The 12,485-nt window shown below is 50.4% G+C and overlaps 1 protein-coding gene and 1 non-coding gene across 4 annotated transcripts; both read right to left on the bottom strand.

The window, feature by feature from the left end:
• Nucleotides 1-1,280: 1,280 nt before the first annotated feature.
• Prodh2 (proline dehydrogenase 2) lies at nucleotides 1,281-10,696 on the bottom strand. 3 transcript variants are annotated; one of them, XM_026380103.2, is made up of 10 exons: nucleotides 10,454-10,696; nucleotides 10,184-10,380; nucleotides 9,961-10,099; nucleotides 9,791-9,877; nucleotides 4,649-4,729; nucleotides 4,415-4,570; nucleotides 4,172-4,338; nucleotides 3,518-3,628; nucleotides 2,618-2,703; nucleotides 1,281-1,465 (listed from the first exon to the last, which is right to left on the bottom strand). In XM_026380103.2, exons 1-10 carry the CDS (start codon nucleotides 10,625-10,627, stop codon nucleotides 1,281-1,283), a joined length of 1,383 nt encoding a protein of 460 aa, XP_026235888.1. In that variant the 5' UTR covers nucleotides 10,628-10,696. The 3 variants fall into 3 exon arrangements, with proteins under 3 accessions (XP_026235888.1, XP_077649369.1, XP_026235889.1); XM_077793243.1 differs by having other exon boundaries at nucleotides 9,991-10,099; XM_026380104.1 differs by lacking the exon at nucleotides 1,281-1,465 and adding an exon at nucleotides 1,735-1,762.
• Trnaa-cgc (transfer RNA alanine (anticodon CGC)) lies at nucleotides 4,972-5,044 on the bottom strand. Its single transcript has one exon. It is a non-coding gene; the product is annotated as a tRNA-Ala (tRNA).
• Nucleotides 10,697-12,485: the final 1,789 nt, after the last annotated feature.

Below are 12,485 nucleotides of genomic sequence, written 5' to 3'. Positions count from 1 at the left end.
GCTGCACTCTTCCTTCCCCGCTTCTCGCCTACACTGCAGAACTTTTGGGGGGCAGCAGGCCCTTCCTGACCCTGTGTAGATTCCTTGGCTGTCTTGCCATGCTCCTCATTTAGCCTTTTCCCTGCACCCTATTTCTGAAGGAGACACAGGGCACCTCCCCTTGGACATCTGCTGGGACCATCACACACCCCAGGACCCACAGTGGCCTCAGAATTCTCCCCAAACTGTTTTCTCCTGTATTCCCATCTCAGGGTTGGCCCCACTGTCCCCCTTTTCCAAGTCAGAGCCCTGGACTTCGCCCTGGCCATCTCCCTCCCATTTGGCCCTCAGCCTCGTGTCCCACGACCTGTCTCCTCCTCCCCTCCCTGCCCTGCTCCAGCCTCTCTCAGGCTCCCAGCCTGATATCACTTTCTACTCCATTCTCCACATGGCAGCCAGGGGGGTCTCCTACAGCCCAAACTGACCCTGTTTCTCTCCAGTCTGAACCTCTTCTGATTCCCCAGTTCCCCCAGGACCGAGGCCAAGCTCTACAGTCTGGCCTGTGAGGCGGTATTATCCCACCCCTCTATCCTTGCCTCCCCACCCCCCAATCCATGCCAGACTTGTGTTTTGCACATGTCCTTGCTTTGAATGCTCCTCTCAATCTTCGTGATGATTCTTAGGAATTTTGGGGGATGGTCTCTTGATCATCCTCAGCTTGGGTCAGGTGCCTCCTCTGGCTTCCCACAGCCGCCATGCTACCCCAACATAGCCCTGACCACTCTGGGTTATCACTGTCTGAAGTGGGTCTGTCTACACCTCCTGGCCCTGTGATGCAGGGCCCAGGATCATCTTTGTCACTGTTATGTCACCAGCCTTACTCACCTCAGAACCTAGCTCAAAAAGAGCCCAGTGTTTATTAACTGGGAAAGTGCTCTGTTCGTCCCTGGCCATGTGTCCTTGGCCCAACCTTTCATCGTCAGTGCCTCAGCGTGCACTCTTCCTCCATGCTCCTCTTTTGGGTATTGGCTGAGATGAACGAAGCTCCCACATCAGTCACTGCCCAGGTTTATCCCAAGATGGGAGATCTCAGAGTGGAGGGGGACGTTTTATTCATGCTTGAACAATGTCCTTGGTATGCGCAGGGGGCCATTTAAAGAATCTCTCTTGAGCCCCACATCTCCTTCGCTTGGGTTGGTTAAAATTGAGATGAACCCTTCCACAAAAAAGCAGCATCAGTGCAGGACAGCAGCCTGGGCAGTAGCTCAGAATCTTTATTGAACACACAACCCTTGGGGGTGCTAATGGGGTAGCCTTCTGCTTCTCCCCAGCAGCCTCCGCCACAGTTCTCGGCTGAGCAATGCCTGCTCCCTGCGGGCACCCTGCAGCACACTGCGGTTCTCCTGGGCCCTCCGAATCAGGTAGGGGATCACCTCCTTCAGGCAGCCGTAGGGGATGGACTTATACACCATATATCCAGCCTGCCCTGGAGGGAGAGTGTTGGCAGGGGACAGGCTCAGGCTTGGGGAGAGGCGCCCAGGCCCCATCTTCAACAGAGATTTCCATTTTAAGAACATGGCAGACTTGAGTGAGTTGGACAAAATTTCCCAATGAGAAAAAAGTTTGATTCTGGAGTAAACATTTCAAAGAATCTTCTTAAGGTTATTAAAATGCTGCCAAGAGCTGGGCACCTCGGCTCACGCCTGTAATCCCCAGTGGAGTATCAGACAGGTGGATCGAAAGTTCAACGCCAGCCTCAGCAACTTAGCCAGGCCCTAAGCAACTTGAAATTTAAAAACAAATAAATAAAAAGAGCTAGGGATGTGGCTCAGCAACCCCTTGATTCAATCCCCAGTACCAAATTAATAATAATAATAATAATTCTGCTAAGACAGCAAGGAATTTACTAATTCAGAATTAAAAGAAAATGAGATCTGAGAAAGAAGGACGTACAGGAAGCTACGTATGCTTTGCATGCAAACTAGAGCTCCTATTTGATGATTTCACTGATGTCAGGGTACACTTGAGCTGTGAGCCTCACTAGAGGGAGAATTATAGGAAAAATTTTCCAAAACTACATTGCAAAACAGAGAAAGTTACACCCCTTAGAAAAAAAATCAAGGAGAAGTAAATTCTTCCACTTTCCCCCACTCCCAAGAAATGAAATGGCCATAAGTAGAACAGGGAAGAAAACAGAAAGATCCATCTCTTGAGAGGTCACTGCCATGGGTTAGTTCCCTCTCATATTTGCAGCCCAAATTTGCATCCCTGGAGAGCTCAAGAAACCTCAAGCTGTGATTTAGGGTACAATGGTTTTGTATCCCTGAACATCTTGCAGAAGGAGACATAAATCTTGTGGCCTCGGGTCCTGGGGAGAAGCACAGTCAAGATCACAAAGCAGACAGGAATTGTGGCCCCATGATCAAGAACCAGCAGAGAGCAGGGACCCAGCCCTGCAAGGCCCACAGATATCGGGACAACTCATCTATCTGGAGGGAGCTGGAGGATGGAACTCTGTGGACTCTGGATGGGAACACGGCCAGGATGGGTTGGGGATAGCAGAAAGGATCTGCTGGGAGGAAATGAGGCATGCAGCAGGTAGCTCCAGGTATGAATGGGAGATGGGCCCTTCACATACCCAGTGCTAGGGAGACGTGGTCACACATGCCCAGAAGTTGTCCAAAACAGACAGGTCCATCCAGAGGAATGCCCAACTCCCACATGCTACAGAAAAGACCACATCATCCATCAAGAAAGATAATGACTGAATCTGGAGCAGCAAGTCAGCCACTGCACACTCATAGGTTGCTCTGGCTATTCAATATTGAAGTACTGTTGGCCTGCTATATCTACGGATTCTGCATCCTCAGATTCAACCAACCAAGGGTGAAAAATGTTATTTTAAAATTGTGCCTGCACCAAACGCATACATTTTCCTTGCAATTATTCACTAAACAGTACAGTGTAACAACTATTTACATAGCATTTATGTTCTATTAGATATTATAAGTACTCTAGAGATTATTTAAATATATGAGGGGCTGTAGCTGTAGCTCAGTGGTTGAGCGTTTGCCCAGCATGTGTGAGGCACTGGGTACAATCCTCAGCACCACATACAAATAAATACAATCAAGTTGTTGTGTCCACTAACAACTATTTTTTTAAAAGTACATGAGAAGATGTGCATGCAAATATTATGCCATTTTAGACAAGGGACTTGAGTGTCCCAAGGATTTTGTCCGAGGGGGTGGTTCCTGAAACCAATCATCTGTGGATAATGAAGAATAATTGCACCTCCAAACTCAATGATAAATAACTATATGAGTCTCCCAAAGAACTCCCAATGAGTCCTGGTCACTTCCTGGAACTATCAGACTTCCCCACACCCCAGTATATAAAGGTCAATTCCTTGTCCATCCAGGGCTTAAATATTTTTATATCCTCTCTAAAGCACCGTAACCCCATCGCCCTCTGCCCATCCGTCTGAAGGAAGGGGGCCCTCCTGTGAGCACCTGTTTCCCACTCCCCCTCCTCATACCGCTTAGTTGCCTGGCGAACAGATTCTTCATTGTGGGAAGCCACCATGAGGTGGCACATGGGGCCATGGTGGGACACAAGGCTCAGCATCAACTCCAGACAGCGGCTGTAACTGAAGGGAGATGCCCCATTCGGTTCACCTGGTGGGCGAGGGTCAGGCCCCAGGAACGGGGGTAGGGTCTCTGGAGTTCAAAAGTCCCCTCATCCCACCTGTCCCAGCTCTAAGGGACATCCCTTCTCTGAGGCATTTCCTCTTTTTGTGGCCATGTGAGTTCAGTGACAGGGCTGCTGTGAGGGTGTGTGTGCACAGTCTCTGACACAATGGCAGACTCACAACCAGGGGGAACGCTGCCAGCACGGGATGCCAGCACCCAAGGGTGGTCCCCGCACCACCGTCCACAGAACAGGATTGGCAACAACCCACAGGGAACTGGCTGTATGAACTAGGGCACATCGAAGAGCCTGGGGTGATGGTTGGGGACAAAGGGAGGAGCAGGGAGCCCAAGGAGGAGGCGACCATTCAGGTGAGCAGTGTCCTGGACCAGGGAGGGGAAGTCACGCGTAGACAGATACAGGATGCTGGCCGGCAGTGAACTCTGATGAATTCAAGGTCACGTATTATTATTGCTCCCAAGACTGCCTGGCCCAGCCCTACCTCCTACTGGTGGCCTCATAGTCAGGCTGAGTGGGATCTTCTGTCCCCTGGAGCTGGGACACTTTTCTCTCCTTTTCCAGATAGGCACCTCGGACCAACTTCACTCCAAAGGCCAGGCCTGCCCTGTGTGCGCCCTCGGCATCACGCCGCAGCCGTTCGTGTGTATCCTATGGGGCACGTGGCGGGTGGAGGTGGGGCAGGTGCTGGGCCCCCACCCACGGGCCTCCAGAGGGCATCACCCACCTTCAGATAGGCCTGGTACGTGTTCCACACCCAGGGCCCACCTTCCCGGGGGCTGTTCCAGCGCACAGCCAGGGCAGCGACCAGCAGAGAGAGCGCGGGGTTGATGAAGGTGTACTCCGCGTCCACCAGGAGCCTCACCTGCCGGGCCTGGGCATACTGAGGGGAAAAGAGACCCTGGTGAGGATCCCAGGGATGTCCCGCAGGGGCACAGAGCAAGACTGCAGCTGGCATTACCTGTGCCACCCGGTTCAAGCGGCTCAGGGAGGCCTGGAGATGCTGGTTCTGCTCAGTGTTGAGGCAGGACACCTGGAGGTTCTGGGAGGGCAGCAGGGGAGCAGAGAGGGGCTCAGGATTGCTGGATGCTTCCAGGGCCTATGTCTCCCCTCCCCCATCATCAAGAAGGGGGAAAAAATTTAGAAATTATTAGAAGTAGAAAAAATAGCCATATCCAATAGACACCATTTATTGAGATAGACGTAATGCAAAGGTTAGGAGATCACACTCTGGGTTTGAATCCTGGCTCTACCATTCAGTGTGTAATTTTGTGTGTGTGTGTGGGGGGGTGCTGGGGATTGAACCCAGGGTCTTGTGCATGCGAGGCAAGCACTCTACCAACTGAGCTATATCCCCAGCCCTACTGTGAGATCTTGAGCAAGTCATATAACCTCTCTGGGCCTCAGTTCCTTCCTCTGTAAACTGAAGATGATAATAGTTCCTTCCTGCTGGGGTTGTTGTGTGCAGAAGATGGGTTAATATGTGAAATGCTCCTGGATGTCATCAGGACAAGACAGTGTCACACATAACAAGCACGCACTGTTATTACTAGAATGAGTAGAAGGCTTTACATACGATCAGACTTAGTCTTCACAATGATCCTAACAGACAGATATTAATGTTATTCAAGTTCCAATTTCCGGTGAGGAGATTAAAGCTTGGAGAGGTGCAGAGACTCAGGATGACATGGAAGGTGCTGAGCCCAGCGGCCGGCTCACAGAGACTGCCATGCTACCTCACAGTGGTCTCTTGGGACCTCATTTCCTCATCCAAGGCCAAGGGCCCCACTGTAGCCCCCAAAGGCTTCTCCTGGTCTGGTCCTTTGTGACTTCTCTGCTCCACATTCCTCCTTGCTCTGCCCTCTACACTGGCCTCCCGGTCACCCTTGGAATGTGCCAGCTACCTTCCCCCTGAGGGTCCTCGTCCTTGTTACCCAGATCATGTCCACTTGCCTGGCTCCCTCCTCTCCCTCTCCCTCATCTTTGTTAGTTTGCTGTTCTCTCCAGGACCTGCCTTTCCTGTTCCTCTGCCTCGTTTTCCCCGCAATGCTCATTTATACCTGTCACATTCTGACTTGGGTTTTAATGATCGAGGGTCTCCTGTCCCTGGCTAGCAAGTAAGTGACACCAGGGCAGGAACTTAGTTGTCTTGGTCACTGTGTTAGTCAGTTTCCGTCCCTGTGACAAAATACCCTAGGTAAACACCTGAAAAGGAGGCAAGGTCTATTTTGGCTCACAGTTTCAGAGGTTTTGGTTCATGGCCACTTGGCCCGAGGGGCCCGTGGCCAGGCCGCACATCAAGGTGGGGACTGCATAGAGGAGGAAACCGCTCATCTCGTGCAGCCAGAAAGCAAATAGAGAGACAGGAGGGTCCAGGTGCCCCAGTATACCCCTCAAGGGCACAGTACCCCAAATTAAATGTGTTAGGAACAAATGCAATTGTAACATGGTAGCAATAATTGTCCCAAACTCCCAGTCTTTTTGTGGGGACTCAAAAGGGTAAATGGGAACTGTTGGGGTGCAAAGGGACTCTAGCTGAGTTCAAAGAAATTGGGAAGGTAAAGAACGAGACCCAGGTGGGACTGAATCCCTTATTATATCCACGGAGTCCCCCCGGGACAACATAGCCTGAGGCTGCTGACCGACCCTCACCTGGGACGCATTGTTCTGGACACTGCAATCTTCCCATCTTGGCAGAGAGGGTTCTCCAGGAAGAAGGAAGAGCTGGGGGCACCCGCCCAGTCGCCTCTTCCCCATCACAGAACTGCCCCTCTCCCAGCCTGGAGCTTGGTCTCAGGGGTTGTGGAGAGTTAGCAGCTGCCAGGGCTTCCTCCCCATAACACCCCTCCTCCTAGGGCCCGACTCCCTGCAGCCCGCCACTCCAGGCACTGGCCAGGTGTTTAACTCGTTTGCGGTCTTCTGAGGGAGGGACTGTCATGGTCCCCATTTTGTGGACGGAGAAACTGAGGCACTGAGAGGCAAAGTCACTTGTCCAAAGTCACACAGCTAGTCGGGGCACACTTGGGATCTGAACCTCAGCCTCCTCCAAAGCCTGGGTTCCTAGGTTCATTGTCTAAACTCATGGCAGAAAATATACTTGAACGTATGTGAAGCCGGACAGTATGTGGCATAGTGTGAGTGATGAATAAGTTCTCCACGATTCATTTGTTTGATGTGTATTAATCATATCTCGTCTAGATGCCAGGGGCTGGGGAAATGGCAGTGACAGTGGATATGGAGACCTGGGCAGGGGGGTGGAGTCGAGATGGGAGGAGAGGGACAGGAAGGAAGGACAGGTTTGGGGAGACACCGAGGCCAGTGTGAGATCCATGTTCCAGGGGAAGTATCCATGAGGCTTGGGGGAAGGGCTGGGGCTGAGACAGAAATATGGGCATCACTAGTGCAGAGTAGGGAAACCGAGGCTGCTGTGGTGGGGGAGAGGTGGGGCCAGGACCTAAGCCTGGGGAACCTTCATATTTGAGAAACAGGCAGAGCCAGGCACAGTGGCACACACTTGTAATCCCAGCAGCTCGGGAGGCTGAGGCAGGAGGATCACGAGTTTAAAGCCAGCCTCAGCAAAAGCGAGGCACTGAGAAATTCAGTGAGACCCTGTCTCTAAGTAAAATACAAAGTAGGGCTGGGGATGTGGCTCAGTGGTCGAGTGTCCCTGAGTTCAATCCCTGGTAAAGAAAAGAAAGAAAAGAGAGAGAGAGAGAGAGAGAGAGAGAGAGAGAGAGAGAGAGAGAGAGAGAGGAAGGAAGGAAAGAAAGACATCACAAAATAAGATGGATTGAAGGTGGATAGAGGGATAGATATGAATTAAAGGAAGTATAGTGGACTCTCCAGATTGGTGGGTTCTGTTTCCATGGATTCAAGCAATAGCTAGTAAAAATAATGAGAAAATTACATCTGTACTGATCATGTAGGACTTTTTTCCTGCCATGATTCCCTAGACAAGAGAGTATATTTACATTTGCATTAAATATTATAAGTAATCCAGAGATGATTTAATGTGTACAGGGGATGTGCATAAGTTATATGCTAATAACAGCCAGCGCACACCATTTTATGTAGAGACTTGAGCATCCTAGGATTTTGGCACCCTTGTTGGTCCTGGAACCTGTCCTCTATATGTACTAAGAGATGACTATATGATTAAAGGTGGTGGGTGGACAGCTGTTTTATATATATATATATGATTTTTCCTGTTCTATGTTTGAAAATATTCATCATAAAATATTGGGGGAAGCCTGGCGCAGTGTCTCATGCCTGTAATCCCAGTGGCTCGGGAGGCTGAGGCAGGAGAATCATGAGTTCAAAGCCAGCCTCAGCCACTTAGTGAGAACTGTCTCTAAATAAAATATAAAAAAGGGCTAGGGATGCGGCTTAGTGATTGAGTGCCCCTGAGTTCAATCCTCTGTGTGTGTGTGTGTGTTGGAAGTATCACCCAAAATACTATTTCTGGAAACAAATCACCATAATAAAAAGATCCATACACACTACCCAAGATGGAGTGGCTGGGGGAGCCCCAGGACATGGATACAAAAAGGAATAAGGAACAGCCTCTGCACTCGGTTCAGCTGTGTTGACTGATAAAGTGTTGATACCCTGTCACCTGGGGAGAGAGCTGCTGTCTAGCCCTTCTTTGGGAGCACTCAGCCCCTGGGCTCCCCGCTGAGAACCCTGGAGGGTTCATATGCCATCCACGTCCACCATGTGCCACGGCTGCAGCCACATTCATCCTGATCGTTCTAAGCCTGGGAAGAAGTGGCAGTTAAATACGGTGCAGCCTTTGCCACTTACACACGGGGACTGACTCTGATAAACGCGCCACCGTGTGAACCTCATGAAGTGTGCTTCCACACATCCAGAGCTCAGTCATCAGCTGTGGCCTCTTTTTTGGGGGAGGGTGGGCACCAGGGGTTGACCTCAGGGGCACTCGACCACTGAGCCACACCCCCAGCCCTATGTTGTGTTTTATTTAGAGACAAGGTCTCACTGAATTGCTTAGTGCCTCGCTTTTGCTGAGGCTGGCTTTGAACTCACGATCCTCTTGCCTCGGCCTCCTGAGCTGCTGGGATTATAGGCGTGCGACATCAAGCCCCGCAAGCCGTGACCTCTCAATGCCAGAGATTTGGCAGACACGAGATCTATGAAGCTGCTGCCTGCATAACACAGCGCACATTTAAAACAATGACAGCAGGGGGTGCCGTGGTTCAAGCCTTTCATCCCAGCAACTTGGGGTGTTGAGGCAGGAGGATCCCAAGTTTGAGGCCAGCCTTGGCAATTTAGAGAGACTCTGTCTCAAAATAAAAAAAAATTTTAAAAAGGAAAGAAAGAAAAAGTCTGGGGATGTAGCTCAGTGGTAGAGTCACCCTGGGCTCAATACCTAGTACCACAACAAAGAAAATAAAACAATGGTAGAAAGGATAATAGAATACATAAAACAGTGACATAATTGTTATCATTATCAAATAGGTACTGTATGTGGTTGCATGTGTTGTACTTTTATTTTTACTTGTTTATTTTTTGTATTGGGGATTGAACCCAGGATTTCAACCATGTTAGGCAAGTGCTCTAGACTGAGCCACATCCCCAGCCCTTAATATATATATATATGATAGACACAATACTTTTATTTTAATTCATTTTATGCAGTGCTGAGGATCTAATGTAGTATCTCACCCATCCTAGGCAAGGGCACCAGCTCTCCCCTCAGCCCTTTTTATTTTGAGTCAGGTCTCCCTAAGTTGCTGAGGCTGGCCTCAAACTTGTGATCCTCTTGCCTCAGCCTCCTGAGTCACTGGGATCACAGGCGTGTGCCATTGCACCCAGCGGTACTATGCTTGTCTCCGACTGGTAGCACAGTAGATTTGTTTCCACCAACATTACCACCAATACGTAAGTGATGGCATCGTGATATGACGTCACAAGAACTATGATCTCACTAGGCAATAACAGAAATATTCAGATGCATTAGACTCTATGGGATCACGTCACCTGTGCATCATTCTGCCGCTAAACTCGCCGTCTCTCTCAACATGCCTGCTACGTCTAGTCTGGGGGACTCTGCTCCCGGGCACTGCCCCCCTCAAGTCCTTACCTGTCCAGAGTCCATGGCTTCTGCCAGCCTCTCCGGGCTCAGCTCTGAGGAGACCCCTGGCTTTGTGATCCATGAGGTCAGGTCCTTCTGAAATGGGGTGGCGGGTGGCGGGGTGAGGGGACGTGGGGGGCAGCCCCTCCGCCACCCCCATCATCTTACTTGTCCCTTACACAGAGCCGAGTGCTGGCCAGCGCTGTCACCTTCAGCTGCATGAGGGTCTTCCCAGCCAGGTCGGGGCTCTCTGGGAGGCCTCGTGACAGGTCCACACACCGCAGCATGGCATCCAGGTTGCCCTCATACCAGGCCTCACTGCCCGGCCAGCAGAGGACAGGGTCCGGGGGTCAGCCTCCTCCTGCCGTCGCCCCAGCCTCCCTGGCCCTGGCCCCTACTCACCCCGTCTGGGCAGCCGCGTCTGGCTCCTCCTCAGTGGGCACTGCCAGCAGCGGCCGGAGGCCCAGGGCCTGGAGCTGCCGGACACAGCCGTCCACCTCCTCTTGGGTCTCTCCAGCCACAAACTGCCCGTACACAGATGCCCGGAGAAGGGCACCCGACAGCCGCGAGCCCAGGAGTCGCTGAGACCAGGCCTGGAGCTGGGTGACAGGGAACAAGGGCTCAGAGCCAGTCCTGGGAGCCTCCAGGCCCATGCTCAGGGTCACAGCTCACCGCCAGCCCGTGGGTGACCAGAGGGGGCCAGGCACACAGCCGTAGCACCAGCAGAGCCCGCGCCAGCTCCGCTGTGCCCTTGAGGTGGAAGGCCTCGCCATCGAAGTTCAGGGGCTGCCGGCCCCCAGAGGAGGGCCCAGCCTGGGAGTAGAGCACCCGATGGGTCCGGAGCATCCCGAGTCCCTTGCCACTCCACGCCGGGGAAAGGGGCTTTGATGGTGGCAGATGCACACTGACTGCCCCTTGCCCAGCCAGGGGACAGTGACTGATTAACTGGGCAAATCTTTAAGATCGAAAGCTCTTTGGGGGCAGTAAATTATTAACCAATGGGGACAGAGTTCGGAGTAACAGTAACAGGAAAGGAAACCCCCAGTTTCGGCCCCCGGCCACCTTCAGTGTCACAGTGCACTCTTGCGAGATGCGCACCACATGCCTGGGGCTGCTGGGTGGACCACGGTCTGGGGAGCAGGAACTCTGGATTCAAGGCAGTTTGGCTTTTCCATCTTGGGAAAGTCACCTAAGCTCTCCTGTTGCAATTGTTTCATATTTTAATGAGAAGCAGTGTAGTGTTATTGAATAAAATTTAAAATACACATAATCTATAACCCAAATGTTCCATGCTAAGTATATATCCTGCAGAACTGGAACACTGGCATCAGGGAAAATGTACAAAAATGTTTATCATGGCCCCAGATGGGAACCACCCAAGTTTTTATCAAAGAAGAATAAATAAATACATTGCAACTTAGTCAGACGAGGGAATACTATACAGCACATAAAAAGAACAAACTGCTGATATATACAACCGCATGGTCCAATTTCACAAACACGATGTTGAGTAACAGAATTCAGCCATCTCTCTGACTTTTGTGTTAATCATTTCCTTGTTTTTCTTACTCTTTTGTCTGACCACCCATGTGTGTGCCTCTAAAACATTATTATAGTTTTACTTTCCCTGCTTTCAAATCTTAAAGATTTGCCCAGTTAATCAGTTACTGCCCCCTGGTTGGGCAAGGGGCCGTCAGTGTGCATCTGCCACCATCAAAGCCCCTTTCCCTGGTGTGGGGTGGCATGATGCTCTGCCGTCGGGTGCTCTACTCGCAGGCTGGGCCCCCATTTGGGGGCTGGCAGCCCCTGAACTTCAATGTCGAAGCCTTCCACCTCAAGGGCACAGCAGAGCTGGTGCGGGCTCTGCTGGTGCCACAGCATGCGTGAGGCACTGGATTCAATCCTCAGCACCATTAAAAATAAATAAAATAAATGTGTCCATCTACAACTAAAACTTTTTAAAAAATAAAATAAAAAATTAATTTGCCGTAGTATCAGTCTCCCAGAGTTGTTTTGAGAATCCAGTTAACGGACATACATAATTAATGGTGTATAACGTGTTCTGTAAATACTGGCTGTGATCATCAAGGGCTGTGTATGCACAATCTCATTGACACCTGTCTCTCTGGGGAGGCATGTGTCATAATCAACTCTGTGTTTGGGGATCCCCAAGACCACCTCGGGTTCAGTGATTCCCTATAAGGTCTCATAGAATTCAGAGAGGCCAGAATACTCAACATACGTGTCTAAAGAATGAGTTTGTTCTCCTACGTACCCACAATGTGAGTCTCACTTATAAGAAAATATCAATAATTCCTTAGCACCTGATATCTTACCCATGGTAAAAATTTCCCCAATTGCCTCTAAAATGGCTGTTTAAAATTAACTAATTAGCCAGGCGTGGTGGTACATGTCTGTAATCCCAGCTTTTCAGGAGGCTGAGGCAGGAGGATCACAAGTTCAAAGCCAGCCTCAGCCACTTATCGAGACCTTAAGCAACTTAGTAAGACCCTGTATCTAAAATAAAATATATTTTTAAAAAGCGCTGGGAATGTGCCCTGATAATAAAATGCCCTGGATTCAATCCCTGGTACCAAAATATAAATAAATGAAGAAATTAAATTAAATAATTTATTATTTTGTGCTGGGGATTGAACCCAGGGCTTTGAGCATGCCAGGCAGGTGCTCTACCACTCTGCTATGC

This window comes from Urocitellus parryii, chromosome 15 (assembly GCF_045843805.1).
Source record: "Urocitellus parryii isolate mUroPar1 chromosome 15, mUroPar1.hap1, whole genome shotgun sequence".
NCBI classification, from domain to species: Eukaryota; Metazoa; Chordata; class Mammalia; order Rodentia; family Sciuridae; genus Urocitellus; species Urocitellus parryii.
This window is presented reverse-complemented; position numbering and strand designations above follow the sequence as displayed.

Excerpts from the sequence above, each read along its gene's own strand:
- Prodh2 (XM_026380103.2), bottom strand. The coding sequence starts at position 10,627 with ATGCTCCGGACCCATCGGGTGCTCTACTCCCAGGCTGGGCCCTCCTCT. Across the intron at positions 4,571-4,648 it reads GCTTGAACCGGGTGGCACAG|TATGCCCAGGCCCGGCAGGT; the intron begins GTAATGCCAGCT and ends TTTTCCCCTCAG. Across the intron at positions 4,339-4,414 it reads CGTACCAGGCCTATCTGAAG|GATACACACGAACGGCTGCG; the intron begins GTGGGTGATGCC and ends CGTGCCCCATAG.